At 45.2% G+C, this 17,762-nt stretch overlaps 2 protein-coding genes across 2 annotated transcripts in view; both read right to left on the bottom strand.

Moving 5' to 3' along the window:
* The window catches only part of ccdc162 (coiled-coil domain containing 162), a 271,702-nt gene that overhangs the window by 5,814 nt on the left and 248,126 nt on the right, over positions 1 to 17,762 (bottom strand). Inside the window, exon 47 of the mRNA XM_078542866.1 lies at positions 6,118 to 6,177. Within this exon, the coding sequence (XP_078398992.1) occupies positions 6,118 to 6,177 (60 nt within the window). The remainder of the gene's footprint in view (positions 1 to 6,117; positions 6,178 to 17,762) is intronic.
* LOC144680369 (large ribosomal subunit protein eL29-like) lies at positions 16,137 to 16,433 on the bottom strand. The gene is given in 2 exon segments (XM_078541337.1): positions 16,137 to 16,379; positions 16,382 to 16,433. Coding segments are annotated over 2 exon segments (183 nt in total). The 3' UTR covers positions 16,137 to 16,248.

Below are 17,762 nucleotides of genomic sequence, written 5' to 3'. Positions count from 1 at the left end.
GCCTCAGGGAGATGAATGCACTCTTTCGTGCGCATGCGTGAAAGAGCGCACTCCCAGCTGAGGGAAACACCAACCCCCCCACCCATCCGCACAGAGAACGCATAGCGCTTCCTGGCAGACGTCACGCTGGGTGGGCTTAATTGGCCCACTCATGTCAAATGGCGGCGCGCCCCCAATTGGGGGCGCTGATCGGAGGCGCGCCCACTCCTGCATTTCCCCACCCCCGGGGGGGCGGGGGGGGGTGGATTGTTTCCCTTAGTGTTTATTCCCTTGTAACCAATTTTAAAATTCAATTTGCAATCCCGATTTCATTTTGCCGAGTAATCTCCGCTGTAATACCTCGTTAAAGGCGTTCTTAAAGACCATGCAAGCTGCATACATGAGTTCCCATCTACCAGGTCTGTTACTTCCTTGAAGAACTTGAAAAAGTTTGTCAAGCACGATTAACCCGTTTGAAATCCACATTTACTCCTTCAAATTTTTTTAAACCTACACACATGGGGCAGAATTTTTCATATGGTGGACGGGCTCGGCGGGCTCTGGCAGTGCCGCCCGCGATCGGCTCCACACCGCCATTTTATGCGGGCCGGCCAATTAAGGACCGCCCAGCGTAATACGCGGCTGGTAGTGCTCAGTGCTACCTGCGCGGGGAGGGGGAGGGGGAGGGGGGAGAGTCGGGGCCTGCGCTTTTTCGCGCATGCGCACGAAAGTGCGCTTCAATCTCCCTGAGGCACGGAGCTGCCTCAGGGAGATTGAATCGATATTAAAATTATTAAATAAAAGTTTTATAAATTTATTTAAACATGTCCCCTCATGTGACAGTGTCACATCACGAGATGGGACATGTTTTCATATTTATGAGAAAAATTTTGTTTATTGAATAAAAGCCTTAAGAAACCTCATCCCGCTCGTGGATGAAGTTTCCTAAAAACCGCGAAGGCCACTTGGCCTTTTTGCCAAGTGTTAACAAGTACTTCAATTAAATTTTTAATGGCCTTAATAGGCCGTTTACATATCGGCGGGCACGCAGCTGACTCCAGCGTACGCCCGCCGAACAAAATATTGCGGGACTACACGATGACGCCAGGACGCACGCCCGACGCCATCGTGCATCATTTTACATGTCAGCGTGTCAGGCCCGATCCCCGCATGCTGACTGAAAAATTCTGCCCATGATAATTTCATCCATAATTAGAAACTCTTAAAATTTTCTGTACCACAGACTATAAACTAATTAGACTTATAATTATTAGGATTAGCTAGGTTTTCCTTTTTCTAAAAAGTGGGTACTACATTGACTGCTCATTAAATTCCTGAAAGATAATTTCTAGGACGTTGGCAATTTTCTCTCTGGATCCTAGGATATATTCAGTTGAATCCTGATATTTTGTCTTCCTTTAACCTAACTAACAAAGTTAGCTAAATGCCTCTAAGCCATCATTATAGCACGCACCTAGATCTCATCACTTCAGGATTCACCTCATCGTTGCTATCCTCTTTAGTAAAGATTGCTGTAAAATACTTCCTAAATCCCCCTGAAACTTTTTGATCATCTATAAGGTGACAATCCTTTCCTCTCTGGTCCCAGCTCCACTGTAATAATTCTCTTTATAAATTGACATACTTCTAAAATACTTCACCGTTCCTTTTGATTTTGGTCTTTTGTTCCCTCTTTGCTTTTCTTATTCTGCCCCAACCTCTTATTTTCTCATATTCTCCTTTTTTTTTTACATTTTTGTTCTAAAAGTCCATCTTAATTTTAATTGATTTCTTACTGCTTATCGGTGACATTCTAAGGCTACTCATAGTTGCCTTTTTCTTATTTTTATCCTGTGCCTTTTGCACATTAGCAACAGTGGCATTTTTTAATGACATAGTGCTGAATGCCAAATTTCTCATTCTACCTCACCCAGTTCACTCCCCATCTTTCTAAAACCTGTGCCAATCCAATCTGGTGTTTTAGTTTTTTTTTTGTACTGACCTTTTCCCTTTCCAGTTGGGTATTAACCCTGCTCATATTTTCGTCACTTACTACCAAGGTGCCCCCACATTTAGCTGACCTGACCTGTTTCATTACTTATGACCAGTTTCTAGCAGCATCCCTGCCTGCACTCCAGTTATTCTGATCATCTCAATCTCCTATGTGAACATATTACAATATGCCCACAGTCTATATTGTGAATAAAGACAGCAAGTGGGACACTAAGCTATACAGCTAAACTAGGAGTTTGCCTGGTCTACATTCAATCAGTGGAAGCACCACAGTTGAACTCAGCAGCTTAAAACAATGGGGCTGGGCTCAGCAGGGTGGTGCAGAGATTTGAGGTGGGGGGTGGTAATCTCCAAGGCTGCTGCTGTTCGCTATCCAGGCTGTTCCAATGCTAAGTATGTAGGTGGCCATGGGTGAGGGCAGGGTTTAAGCTGTACATGATGACAGTAATTTGGCCAAAGTACCAGTGGGGTATCAATGCTTCTCGAGCTATACCATAACAGCAACTTGCATTACTATAGCGTTTATACTGTAGTAAAACATCCCAAAGCGCTTTACAGGGGCATTATCAAACAAAATGCCAAAAGGAGATATTAGTACAAGTGACCAAAAGCTTGGTCAATAAGGTATGTTTAGGGAGTGCCTTAAAGGAGGAGAGAGAGGTAGTGACACTGAGATGTTTATTGAGGGAATTCCAGAGCTCTGGGCCCAGGCAGCTGAAGGTATGACTGCCAATGGTGGAGTGAAGGAATTCAGGGATGGTCAGGAGGCCAGAATTGGAGGAGCACAGATATTTCGGAGGGGCGATGGCTGGATGAGATTACAGAGATAGAGAGGAACAGGGCCTTGGAGAGATTTGATCATAAACATGAGAATTTTAACATTGTGCTGTGGTCATTCTGAATCACCTCTTTCAGGAAAGTAATGGGGAGCAAAGTGGGGGGAACAGGAACTTTATACAGTTTTTAGCTATTACATCATTGGCAGCTGTGCCTTCAGCTGCTGAGGATCTAAGCTCTGGAATTCCCTCCCAAAACCTCTCCACCTATCTTTCTTCCTTTAAGACTCGATAGGTTGATGAGGGGACAGCAATGGATATTGTCTATATGGATTTTAAGAAAGTGTTTGGCAATGTTTCAAATAAAAGACTGGTTAACAAAATTGAGGCTCATGGAATAGAACAGTCAGTGTCAGCTTGGATAAGAAATTTTCTTAAGGGCAGAAAACAGTAAGTGGTGGTAAATGGCAGTTTTTCAGACTGGAGGGTGGTAGACAATGGTGTTCCCCAAGTTCACTGTGAAGACCACTGCTTTCTTCATATAAATAAAGGCTAGGATATTGAAATGTAGAGTAAAATTTCAAAATTTGCTGCTGATACCAAACTTTGAGGTGTGACAGTGAGGATGATGTATATGAACATATGAAATAGGAGCAGACGTTAGGCCATTCGACCCCTCAAGCCAGCTCCGCTGCTCAATAAGATCACAACTGATCTGTTTTCCCACTGTTCGAATTCCCACCTACTCCCGATAACCTTTGATTCCCATGCCTAACAAGAATCTATCTACCTCTGCCTTAAAAATATTCAATGACCCCCCCTCTCCACCACCTTCTGAGGCAGAGAATTCTAAAGTCGCACAACCTTCTGAGAGAAAAAAATTCTCCTCATCTCTGTCCTAAAAGGGCGAACCCTAATTTTAAAACAGTGCCCCCTAGTTCTGGACTCACTCACAAGAGGAAACATCCTTTCCACATCCACCTTCCCAAAACCATTCAGGATCCTATATACTTCAATCAAGTCACCCCTCACTCTTTTAAAGTCAGTAAAGAAAAGCCCATCTGCCCAATCTATCCTCATAAAACAACTCAATCTAGTAAGTCTCCTCTGAACCGCCTCTGATGCATTTACATCCTTCCTTAAGTAAGGAGGTCAACACTGCATGCAGTATTCAAGATGCAGTCTCACCAATGCCCCGTATAACTGAAGCATAACATCCTTATTTTTATGTTCAATTCCTCTCATAATAAAGGATAGCATTCCATTAGCCTTCTCGATTACTTGCTGTACCTGCATACTAACCTTTTGTGACTCATGCACGAGAACACCTAGATCCCTCTGCACCTCGGAATTCTGCAGTCATTCTCCGTTTAAAGTCGTTCTCCATGGCATGCTCAACCTCAGATTCACTGCTGGACTCATCGTCTGCATCCGGAGCAACTGCGTCGACATCTTCCTCGTCCACAGCATCCCCCCTTTCCAGCACAGGATTGTGCAGAGCGCAGCATGCAACCATTATCACCGAGACATGATCTGGGGGGTACTGGAGTGCGCCCCCTGAGCAGTCCAGGCATCGGAAGTGCATCTTGAGAAGACCGATGGCTCTCTCCACCACAGCCCTTGTGGTGCCGTGGCTCCTATTGTACCGCTGCTCAGCTTCTGTTCTTGGATGGTGGAGAGGCGTCATGAGGCACCTTCTGAGGGGATAGCCCTTGTCACCCAGCAGCCAACCATCCAGCTGAGCCAGAGCACTGAAGAGCCCCGGCACCTGGGAGTGTCTGAGGATGTAGGCGTCATGGGAGCTGCCTGGGTACCTTGCACAGACTTGTAGAATCAGCATCCTGTGATCACACATTATCTGCACGTTCATGGAGTGGAATCCCTTCCTGTTGATGAAGGTACCGGGCTCACCTGCTGGCGTCTTGATGCCACATGTGTACAGTCTATTGCACCCTGGACACGGGGGAAGCCAGCAATGGCCACGAAGCCTCTGGCTCGCTCTGTCTGGCTGGCATCGTCCCAGCGGTAGTGGATGAAGGTCATGAACACTTGAACAGAGCGTCTGTCACCTGCTTGACACAAATGTGGACAGCTGATTGGGAGACTCCGTAAAGATCACGCGCCGACCCCTGGAAGGAGCCAGAGGCATAGAAGTTGAGGGCAGCTGTGACCTTTAGAGCCACTGGCATGGGGTGTCCACCCACACAGTTCGCGCAGATCTCAGGGCCAATCATCTGACAGATGGAGGTGACTGTCTCCCTTGAGAGACGAAGCCTCCTTTGGCGCTGCACCTCAGACATATTGAGGTAGCTGCTTCGCTGCCTGTATACCCTGGCAGCAGGATAGTGGCATCTTCTGCGGCCCCTCCACCTTGGACTTCCTCTTGGCCCTGTGCCCCTTGTGCCTGCGCCTCTCCTCCCAAAGGTGGCTCCCCTGGAGGCTGAATGTGGACTCCTGGCCTTCACCCCCTTCTGGCCCTCCCTTCCTCCTCAAAGAAGGTGCCTCCAGCGGAGAGCACAACTCCCATATCCAGGCTAAGGGAAGGCTTCCTGAAAGCTGCAAGCCCCAAAAATGATCTTTATTGTCGAGTCCTGACCAAGGCTTTTACTCCTGTCCAAGCAGCTGGTATGAGTTTTGAAGTCTTCCTGCTCACTCAGGCAAGTAAAAGTTACTTTCACACTTAAATACCTGAAAGATCACATGTGCGACCCCACTCACCCCTCTTATCCCGCCCTTGGGTGAGGTTTATACAAATGTCTCCTGCCCGCCTGCCCATTGTGCCCGTGCGATGACCTGAAGATCGCACGGGTTGTGAAAAATCGAATCCAATTGCTGCCTCAAGGGCCTTAACTGGCCCGTTAATTGATGGTGGGCGCGCATCCGAACTTATAGCGTGCCTGCCTTACCAAATATTGCAATGGTGCGCGGTGACGTCGGGACACTCGCCTGACATCACCGCGTGTCATTTTACGCGTAGGTGTGCGGGGCCCATCCCTGCACGCCAAGGGGAAAATTCTGCCCTATGACTCTGTGTGACTTTATGACTTCAAACCTACCTCTGAACAAGTGCAAAGTTGTGTTTGGTTCAACTTCTGTGAAGTGCCTTGGGATGTTTTACTACATTAAAGGCGCTTTATAGATACAAGTTGTTATTGTAGTCAGAAAAAAATCTGCTCATCAACCAAGAAAAAATGAACATTCATCTTCATGTCAGCTCTGGTGCAGGAGGGGGAGAGGAAAGCAGGTTACCAAATGGATAGCAAAACAGATAAAGTATACATCACCACTTAATGGGGAATATACTTGACTAAAAGATTTCAGGCAAAGATTTATTTACAAATGTCGATACCTGGTAACACACTTCTGAAGCTGCTTGCACTGCGACACAGAGATGATTTCTTCAAGGTATCTGTATAGGTTTTTCAAAAGAAAAAAATAAAATATTAGAAATCCAAGTGATGAAGTTGTGCTGTGTATTCATGTTCCTCATTATTTTGGGAGGAGGAACATGAGCTTGGCAAATTTCTGCTTCCATGATTGGCTAAGTTGCACCAGCTATTGTTCTCAGGTTTTTAAATCCACTTGCACGTTTTAAGTCATTTACCCAATGGTTTATATATTGATTTCATTGAGATCCAAAAAGGAAATAAAGAAAAGCAAAAGTAATGGTTTTTGAGCTTTGCAAAGAGGTCAATTGATGTGGTAGTGTAGTGGCTGTGTTACCAGCTGAGTAATGTAGAGGCCTGAAGCAATACGCTAGAGTTCAAATCCCACTGTGTCAGTTTGAGGATTTGAATTCAATGAAAAATTAAATTCTGGCAATAAGAAAACTTGTACCACGGTGCAAGTGAAAATAAAAGCAGTTCTAACGTCGTAAAAGTCTGCCATTTCTATTTGGTTTGAGGTATATAAGATTCCAGTGTCCCATCAATATAGTTGACTTTTAACTGCCCTCTGAAGTTACCAAATACCCATTTAGTTGCATTAATCCTGGGTAACCAGAGATGGGCAATAAATGGTAGTGACGCCATATCCAGAGAATGAATTAGAAAACTGAGACAGAGCATTCAGGGTGATCACGTAATTTTGAGCCAGTCTTACCCATTTCATTAGGATATGGCACCTTTTCTGAGTGTTTAGCAGGTGGGAGTTTCCTAGGGACTCCTGCTCCCCCACCCAGGGGCAGCAAATTAACTACCCATGTTCTGGCTAATATCCAGCCTCAAGGTTCTGGGAGAGAGGCAGAGGTCAAGCCATTGATTTCCTGTCCAGTTAAGAAATGAAAGGCAGTTAACCGAGGGAGAATCACAGAATTGTTATGGTTGCACCAGCTCTCTGAGCATTTTAACTTAGTGCCAATCTCCTGTATTTTCCCTGTAACCCTGCACGTTGTTTCTATTTATATAATCATCCAATACCCACTTGAATGCCTCAATTGAATCTGCCTCCACCACAATTCCAGGCAGTGCATTCCAAACCCTAAATACTCGTGTGAAAAAGTTTTTTCTCACCTCACATTTGCTTCTTTTGCAAGACACTTTAAAACTGTGCCCTCTGGTTCTCGATCCGTTTACGAGCAAACAGTTTCTCCCCATCTACTCTGTCCAGGCCCCTCATGATTTTGAAAACTTCTATCAAGCCTCATAGAGTCATAGAGGTCTACAGCACGGAAAAAGGCCCTTCAGCCCATTGAGTCTGCGACGGTCAAACAAGAACCTAACTATTCTAATCCCATTTTCCAGCACTAGGCCCTTGTATGCCATGGCATCACAAGTGCACATCCAAATACTTCTGAAATGTTATGAGGGTTTCTGCCTCTACCACTCTTTCAGGCAGTGAGTTCCAGATTCCCACCACTGTCTGGGTGAAAAAACTCTTCCTCATATCCCCTCTAAACCTCCTACCCCTTACCTTAAATCTATGCCCCCTGGTTATTGATCCTGCCACCAAGAGGAACAGTTCCTTCCTGTCTACCCCATCTATGCCCCTCATAATTTTATACACCTCAATTGTGTCCCCCTTCAATCTCCTCTGCTCCAGGGAAAATAACCACAGTCTATCCAATCTCTCCTCATAACTAAAACTCTCCAGCCCAGGCAACATCCTGGTAAATCTCCTCTGCAGTCTCTCTGTGCAATCACATCCTTCCTATAATGCAGATTCCAGAACTGCATGCAATACTCTAGCTGTGGCCTAACCAGCGTTTTATACAGTTCCAGCATAACCTCCCTGCTCTTATATTCTATGTCTCAGCTAATAAAGGCAAGTATCCCATATGCCTTCTTAACCACTTTATCTACCTGCCCCGCTACCTTAAGGGACCGGTGGACATGCACACCAAGGTCCCTCTGATCCTCAGTACTTCCCAGGGTCCTACCATTCATCATGTATTACCATGCCTTGTTTGTCCTGCCCAAGTGCATCACCTCACACTTATCCGGATTAAATTCCATTTGCCACTGATCAGCCCATCTGATCAGCCCGTTTATATCCTCCCTTATATCCTATATAAGGGGAGCCACCTTAGAGATATCCTCTAAGGCTATCCTCCTCACTATTTACCACTCCACCAATTTTCATGTTATCCGCGAACTTACTGATCAACCCTCCTACATTCAAGTCTAAATCATTTATATATACCACAAACAGCAAGGGACCCAACACCAGTCCCTGTGGAACCCCACTGGACACAGGCATCCAGTCACAAAAACACCCCTCGACCATCATCCTCTGCTTCCTGCCACTCAGCCAATTCTGGATCCAATTTGCCAAATTGCCTTGGATCCCATGGGCTCTTATCTTCGTTATCAGTCTCCCATGCGGGACCTTATCAAAAGCCTTGCTGAAGTCCAAGCAGACTACGTCAAATGCATTGTCCTCATCTACACACCTGGTCACCTCTTCGAAAAATTCAATCAAATTGGTCAGACATGACTTCCCCTTAACAAAACCATGCTGACTGTCCTTGATTAATCCCTGCCTCTCCAAGTGTAGATTAATTCTGTCCCTCAGAATTGCTTCCAATAATTTCCCCACCACTGAGGTTAGACTGACTGGCCTGTAGTTCCTTGGTTTATCCCTTCCTCCCTTTTTGAATAACGGTACCACATTGGCTGTCCTCCAGTCCTCTGGCACCTCTCCTGTGGCCAGAGAAATATTGAAAATTATTGCCTGCACCCCTGCTATCTCCTCCCTTGCCTCACTCAACAGCCTGGGATACATTTCATCTGGGCCTAGAGATTTATCTACTTTTAAGCCTGCTAGACCACTTAGAACCTCCTCCCTTTCTATGCTAATTTCTTTAATTATATCACAGTCCTTCTGCCCCCACGTCATCCCTCTCTCTTGTGAACACCGACACAAAGTACTCATTTAGAACCCAACTATGTCTTTCGGCTCCACACACAAATTACCACTATGGTCCTTAATGGGCCCTACTCTTTCCCTAGTTATCCTTTTACTCTTAATGTACTTGTAAAATAACTTTGGAATTTCCTTTATTTTACCAATGTTTTTTCATGCCCCCTTTTTGCTCTCCTAATTTCCTTTTTAAGTTTCCCCCTACACATTCTATACTCCTCTAGGGCTTCTGCTGTTTTGAGCCCCCGGTATCTGCCATAAGTCTCCCTTCTCTTTATCCAATCCTGTGTATCCTTCGACAGCCAGGGTTCCCTGGATTTGTTGGTCCCACCCTTTGTCTTTACTGGAATATGTTGGCCCTGTACTCTCCCTATTTCCATCTTGAATGAGTCCCACTGCTCTGACGCAGATTTACCTAAAAGTCGCTGCTCCCAGTCCGCTCTGGCCAAATCATATCTGATTTTATTAAAATCGGCCTTCCCCCAATTTAGAACTCTGATTTCTGGGCCATCCTTGTCCTTTTCCATAACAACCTTGAATCTAACGGAGTTATGATCACTATCTGCAAAATGCTCCCCCACTGATACCTCTACCCACTTGCCCGGCTTCATTCCCTAAAATTAAGTTTTCTCCTCCTAGTCTTCTCCTCTCCAAGGAAAACAGTCCCAACTTCTCCAATCTTTCCTCGTAACTGATGTGTCTCATCCCTGGAACCATTCTCGTAAACCTCTTCTACACTCTCTCCAATGCATTCACATCCTTCCTATAGTCTGGCGCCCAGTATTGTACACAATACTCCAGCTTAGGTATAACCAGTATCTTAAATAAGTCCATCATAACCTCCCTGCTCTTGTGTTCAATGCCCCTATTAATGAAGTCTAGGATACTGTATAGTTTAGAAACAGCTCTCTCTACCTGTCCTGCCACCTTTCATGACTTATGTACATATACACCAGGTCTCTCTGCTCCTGCACACCCTTTAGAATAATATCCTTTATTTTATACTGTCTCTCCATGTTCTTTGTACCAAAGTGTATCACCTCACACTTCTCCACATTGAACTTCCTCTGCCACCTATCTGCCCACTCCACCAATGTGTCAATGTCCTTTTGAAGTTCTACACTGTCCTCCTCACAGTTTACAATACAAGTTTTGTGTCGTCTGTAAACTTTGAAATTGTCCCCTGTACACCAAGATCTAGATCATTTATATATATCGGGTAAAGCAAAGGCCCCAATATCAACCCCTGGGGAACTCTACTACAAACCTTCTTCCAGCCCGAAAAATACCCATTAACCATTACTCTCTGTTTCCTATCCCTCAGCCAATTTTGTATCCATGTTGCTACTGTCCCTTTTATTCCATGAGCAATAACTTTCCTCACAAGTCTGTTGTGTGGCACTGTATCGGACATCTTTTGGAAGTCCATATACACCACATCAACGACCTTGCCCTCATCAACCATCTCTGTTACCTCTTCCAAAAACTCCAGCAAATTAGTTAGACACAATTTTTCTTTAACAAATCCATGCTGACTCTTCCAAATAAATCCACATTTTTCCTTGTGACTATTAAGTCTATCCCAAATAATTGTTTCTAGAAGTTTCCCTACCACCGAAGTTAAACTGACTGGTCTGTAATTGCAGGGCACGTCTTTACAACCTTGTCTGACTTTGCAATTCTCCAGTCCTCCGGCACCTCCCCCAAATCCAGGGAACATTGAAAGATTATTGCCAGTGCCTCTGCAATTTCCACTCTCAGTTCCTTCAATATTCTTGGATGTATCTCATCTAGTTCCAGTGCCTTATCAACTTCAAGTCCCGACAGCTTATCCAATATCTCCTCCTTATCAATTTTAACCCCTTCTACTGACTGAGTTTTTGTGTCTGTCACCATTGCCTGGGCAGCATCTGCCTCGTAGGTAAAGACAGATGCAAAGTATTCATTTAACACCTCAGCCATGCCTCTTGCCTCTACGTGTAAATCTCCTTTTTGGTCCCTAATAGGCCCGATTCCTCCTTTTACCACCCTTTTACTATTGACGTGCTTATAGAATACTTTGGGATTTCCTTTTCTGTTAGCTGCCAGTCTTTTTTTCATAATCCCTCTTTGCTTCTCATATTTGCTTTTTCACATCCCTTCTGAACCTTCTGTATTTAGCGTGGTTCTCAATAATATTTGCTACCTGACACCTGTCGTAAGTACACTTTTTCTTCTTTAACTTAATTTTTTTCCCCTTTGTCATCCAGGGAGCTCTGGATTTGTTTGTCCTACCCTTCCTTTTTGAGGCAACATACCTTGACTGCGCCCAAACTATCTCCCCTTTGAAGGTAGCCCATTGTTCAGCTACTGTTTTTCCCGTCAACCTTTGGTTCCAGTCTATCTGGCCCAGCTCTGTTCTTGCCCCATTGAAGTCCGCTCTCTGCCAGTTGATTATTCTTACTCTGGATTGATCAATGTAATTTTCCACTGTCATCCTAAACCTTATGATACAATGATCACTGTCTCCTAAATGATCCCCCACTGTCACTTGATCTACTTGGCCCACCTCATTCCCAAGAACCGATCTAGCAGTGCCTCCTTTCTTGTTGGACTGGACACATACTGCTGTAGGGAATTCTCCTGAACACAATCTAGGAACGCTTGTCCCTCACTGCCCCTTACACTGCCACCATCCCAGTCTATATACAGGTAATTAAAGTCGCCCATTATAACTACTCTACAATGTTTACGCCTCTCTGTAATTTCCTTGCAGACTTGTTACTCTATATCCTTCCCACTAGCTAGTGGTCTATACATTACACCGAGCAATGTAATTGCACCCTTATTATTCCTTAGCTATAGCCAAATTAATTCTGTCCTTGAATCCTCTGACACATCCTCTTTCTCCAGCATTGCAATATTCTCCTTAAACAAAAAAGCCACCCCTCCTCCGTTTTTCCCTTTCCTATCTTTTCTGAACACCTTGTAACCAGGAATATTTAACACTCAGATCTGCCCTTCCTTAAGCCAGGTCTCCATTATCACCACAACATCATAATCCCACAAGGCAATCTGTGTCTGTAACTCCACTATTTTATTAATTATACTCCATCCGTTCACATACAGCGTAACCCTTATTTAGACGTCATTATTTGGTCCCTTATTCCTTACTATTCTCTATTTTAGTGCTATCTGCCACTCCCAACATTCTGTGCACCCTGGTATTACTTTCCAATATTCTCTCCTGGTTCCCACACCCCTGCCCTCCCAACAGCATTAGCAAAATGACCCACAAGGCACTGAGTCCCAGCTCTGTTCAGGTACAACCCGTCCGGCTTGTATAGGTACCATCTCCCCCAGATCCAGTCCCAGTGTTCCAGGAATCTAAAGCCCTCCCTCTTGCACCATCTTTCTAGCCACACATTCATCTGTCTTATCTTCTTAGTTCTGTACTCACTCGCACGTGGCACTGGGAGTAATCCGGAGATTACTACATTAGAGGCCCTGCTTGCTAATTTTCTATCTAGCTCCATAAATTCCAATTGCAGGACCACATCCCCCTTCTCACCTGTCATTAGTACTAATTGGACCACAACCTCTGGCTGTTCACCCTCCCCCACAAGAATGTCCTGGAGCTGTTCTGTGACATCCTGGACCCTAACACCAGGGAGGCAACAAACCATCCTGGAGTTACGTTGACAGCCACAGAAACACCTGTCTGCTCCCCTAACTAAAGGATCCCCTATCAGTATTGCCCTTCCGCTCTTCTTCCTCCCCTCCTGTACAGCTGGGTCATCCATGGTGCCACGGGCTTAGCTCTTGCTGTACTCCTCCAAGGATCCATCGTCCTCAATGATATCCAGAATGGAAAACCATTTAGTGGGCAGGACCACTGGGGACTCCTGCACTACCTGCCTGTTTCTCTTGGACTGCCTGGTGGTCACCCATTCCCTAGCTGCCTGCTTGCCCCTAATTTGCGGTGTGACTACCTCTCTGAATGTGTTATCCAAGTAGTTCTCTGCCTCACAGATGCACCTCAGTGACTCCAGCCACTGATCAAGCTCTGAAACGTGGAGCTCAAGCTTATGCAGCTGGTGACACTTCCTGCACACGGGCTCGTCTGGGGTCGTGAGAACTCCCCACATGCCACAGGACAAGCATTCTGCTTGACTGAGCTGTCCTGCCATGCCTTAACATTAAACTTTTAAATCGCCATTTTACTCAAACTTTAGTTATTTTTACTTACTTTAACTTACTTTAACCTTACTCTTGTACTATTAAACTATAAACTTGCGATTAATAGAAAGTGGAAATTCTTTGCCCTTACTCACAAATCAGCTCCCTCCCCTGTGCCTATAAATTCTTACTTTCTCCCTCTGCTTGTTGGAAATTTACGTTTCTGTACTCGCGCTGTTTTCAATCTCCTGACTGTCTCTCCACTCCCGCTGTTTTATTTTCCAAACTCCCGCTGTTTTATTTTCCAAGCTCCTGCTGTTTCATCTCCCGAACGATAGCTGTTTTATCTCCTAAACTCTCGCTGTTTTATCTCCTAAACTTTCGCTGTTTTATCTCCTAAACTCTCGCTGTTTTATCTCCTAAACTCTTGCTGTTTTATCTCCTAAACTCTCGCTGTTTTATCTCCTGAACTTTTGCTGTTTTATCTCCTTAACTCTCACTGTTTTATCTCCCAAATTCTCGCTGTTTTATCTCCCGAACTCTCGCTGTTTTATCTCCTGAACTCTCGCTGTTTTATCTCCCGAACTCTCGCTGTTTTATCTCCCGAGCTCTCGCTGTTTTATCTCCCGAACTCTCGCTGTTTTATCTCCTGAACTCTCGCTGTTTTATCTCCTGAAATCTCGCTGTTTTATCTCCTGAACTCTTGCTGTTTTATCTCCCGAACTCTCGCTGTTTTATCTCCTAAACTCTCGCTGTTTTATCTCCTAAACTCTCGCTGTTTTATCTCCTGAACTTTTGCTGTTTTATCTCCTTAACTCTCACTGTTTTATCTCCCAAATTCTCGCTGTTTTATCTCCCGAACTCTCGCTGCTATATCTCCTGAACTCTCACTGTTTTATCTCCTGAACTCTCGCTGTTTTATCTCCCGAACTCTCGCTGTTTTATCTCCCGAACTCTCGCTGCTATATCTCCTGAACTCTCGCTGCTATATCTCCTGAACTCTCGCTGTTTTATCTCCCGAACTCTCGCTGTTTTATCTCCCGAACTCTCGCTGTTTTATCTCCCGAACTCTCGCTGTTTTATCTCCCAAACTGTCACTCCCAAAGTCTCGCTGTTTTAACCTCTTTCTCCTGCAGTCTCGCTGTTTTAACCTCTTTCTCCTGAAGTCTCGCTGTTTTAACCTCTTTCTACTGAAGTCTTGCTGTTTTAACCTCTTTCTCCTGAAGTCTCGCTGTTTTAACCTCTCTATCCTGAAATGTCACTATTTTAACCTCTCTCTCCTGACTTCTCGCTGTTTTAACCTCTCTGTCCCAAAGTCTCACTGTTTTAACCTCTTGCTCCCAAAATCTCACTGTTTTAACCTCTCTATCCTGAAGACTCACTGTTTTAACCTCTCTCTCCTGAAGTCTCGCTGTTTTAACCTCTGTGTCCCAAAGTCTCACTGTTTTAAACTCTCTCTCCCGAAGTCTTGTTGTTTTGACCTCTCTCTCCCGAAGTCTCGCTGTTTAAACCTCTCTTGCCCGAAGGAATAGCATAGCTGTTCTCCTCTAATATAATATAAAAGTAAAATACTGCAGATGCTGGAAATCTGAAGTAAAAACAAAAAATGCTGGAAAAACTCAGCAGATCTGGCAGTATCTGTGGAGAGTGAAACAGAGTTAACGTTTCAAGTCTGTATGACTTCTTCAGAGCTAAAGAGAGGTAGAAATGTGATGGATTTTGTCCTGTTTGGTAGGGGGCGATGGTGGAGCAGGTGGAGCAAGATAGAAGGTCAGGGATAGGTGGGAGCTCAGGAGAGATTGACAAAGATGTCATGGACACAAGACAAAGGGAGTGTTAATGGTGTGTGAAAGACTAAAGAAGGTGGTAATAGTGGCATAGAGGTAAGATAGCAGAATGTGTTAATAGCTGTTCTCCTCCCTGAGATAGGGCCGGTCAGGATTTAGATGTGGATGAGAGCAGCCTGAGATGGTTTCCCTTCTCATTTTCTTCTTTCTCCTCATTGGGAACTTTAGCTTAACCCACCACAATGAGATAGCTGGGATGCAAAACTCTCAGCAACAGCAAATAATCATAATTAGTTCAGTCATTCATGGCCACATCTTCCTGGACACAATATCGCGTCCTGCCCTCCTCTGCAAAAACTGCCCACTATCCTGCATTTTCCTAGAATATAAATCACAGAATCTTTACAGTGCAGGAGGCCATTTGGCCAATCGAGTCTGCACTGGCTCTCTGACACAGCATTCTACCTAGTCCCACTCCCCTGCCTTATCCATGTAACCTTGCACATACTTTCTTTTCGGAAAGCCATCCAACTCTATTTTGAACCCGCCTCTACCTCCCTCTCAGGGAGTTTGTTTTTCTTTTGTTAGTAAAGATAACTTTCAGATCCTTTTCTCTACTGTGAGCCATCTTCAAAATCTCCTCTCCCCTGTCATCTCCAACCAGTGGAGAGTTTTCCCTCTGATTCCCACTGACTCCAGTTTTGCCAGGGCTCCTTGATGCCACACTCGGTCAAATGCTGGCTTGATGTCAAGGGCAGTCACTCTCACCTCACCTCTGGAGTTTAGCTCTTTCCTCCATGTTTGAATCAAGGCCATAATGAGGTCACAAGATAAGTGACTCTGGCGGAACCCAAACTGAGCGTTAGTGAGCAGGTTATTGCTAAGCAAGTACTACCTGATAGCACTGTTGATGACATCACTTTACTTATGATCGAGAGTAGATTGATGGGGTGATAATTGGCTGGGGTGGATTTGTCCTGCTTTTTGTGTACAGGACATACCTGGGCAATTTTGCACATTGCCAGGTAGATGCCAGTGATTTCTTTTGTAGTCCTAACTTGGGTTTTATTCAAAATAAACAATTTGGAATACAATATATCACATAGCTGCCATCATCAAGGATAGAAGATGTTAAATCGTGAAGACTATTGGTCCTTTTCTTAGTGATTGCCATTTTATTTTTTGCGTTCAACCTTCCCTGCTCTTTTTTTGTTGTGATTCCTGGCAAACCACATGTTCCTCAGGAACTTGGGATCAACTCCTTTCAGGGGTTCAAATCAATAAGAGTTGGGCTTTTTGATCCCTGTCTGTGCAACTTGCTGGGCTGATTGTGGTTGGTGTGATTCTTGGACTTGGCCATGACTCTCAGCTGATCTCCTGAGCCTCGTCCTCCACCACCAGCAGCCATCGTACTGGAACAGCTTGGCTAGGGGTGTGGCAAGTTCTGGAGCACAAGTCTTCAGTACTATTGCCTTTGGAGTATTTAGTGCCTTCAGCCATTTCTTGATATCACGTGGAGTGAATTGAATTGGTTGAAGACTAGCGTTTGTTATGCTGGGGACCTCCGGAGGAGGCCGAGATGGATCATCCGCTCGGCACTTCTGGCTGAAGACTGTTGTGAATGCTTCAGCATTACCTTTTGCACTGATGTGCTGAGCTCTTGCATCATTGAGGATGGGAATATTTGTGGATCCTCCTCCTCCAGTGAGTTGTTTAATTGTCCACCATCATTCACGACTGGATGTGGCAGGACTGCAGAGCTTAGATCTGATTCGTTGGTTAGCTTTGTCAATCACTTGCTGCTTATCCTGTTTGGCATGCAAGTAGTCTTGTGTTGTAGCTTCAAATGACACCTCATTTTTAGGTATGCCTAGTGCTGCTCCTGGCATGCCCTCCTGCACTCTTCATTGAACCAGGGTTGATCCCCTGGCCTGGTGGTAATGGTAGAGTGGGGGATATGCCAGGCCATGAGATTGAGTACAATTCCGCTGCTGCTGATGCCGCACAGCGCCTCGTGGATGCCCAGTATTGAGTTGCTGGATCTGTTTGAAATCTTTCGCATTTAGCACAGTGGTAGTGCCACACAACACAATGGAGGGTATCCTCAGTGTGAAGGCGGGACTTTGTCTCTACAATGATTTTGCGGTGGTCACTCCTACCGATACTGTCATGGACAGATGCATCTCCGGCAGGCAGGTTGGTGAGGATGAGGTCAGGTATGTTTTTCCCTCTTGTTGGTTACCTCACCACCTGCCAAGGACCCAGTCCAGTAGCTATGTCCTTAAGGACTCAGCCAGCTCAGCCAGTGCTGCTGAGCCACTCTTAGTGATGGACAGTGAACTCTGCCACCCAGAGTACATTCTGTGCCCTTGCCACCCTCAGTGGTTCCTCCAAGTGGTGTTCAACATGGAGCAGCACTGATTCATTAGCTGAGGAGCCGGGGGGTATGGAGGTTGTGGTACGTGGTAATCAGCAGGAGGTTTCCTTGCCCATGTTTGACCTGATGCCATGAGAATTCATGGGAGGCCAGAGTCGATATTGAGGACTCCAAGGGCAACTCCCTCCCGACTGTATACCAATGTGCCACCACCTCTGGGATGGTGATGGTGGTGTCTGGGACATGATCTGTAAGGTATGATTCCGTGAGGATGACTATGTCAGGCTGTTGCTTGACTAGTCTGTGACATAC

This window comes from Cetorhinus maximus, chromosome 5 (assembly GCF_964194155.1).
Source record: "Cetorhinus maximus chromosome 5, sCetMax3.hap1.1, whole genome shotgun sequence".
Taxonomy (NCBI): Eukaryota; Metazoa; Chordata; class Chondrichthyes; order Lamniformes; family Cetorhinidae; genus Cetorhinus; species Cetorhinus maximus.
This window is presented reverse-complemented; position numbering and strand designations above follow the sequence as displayed.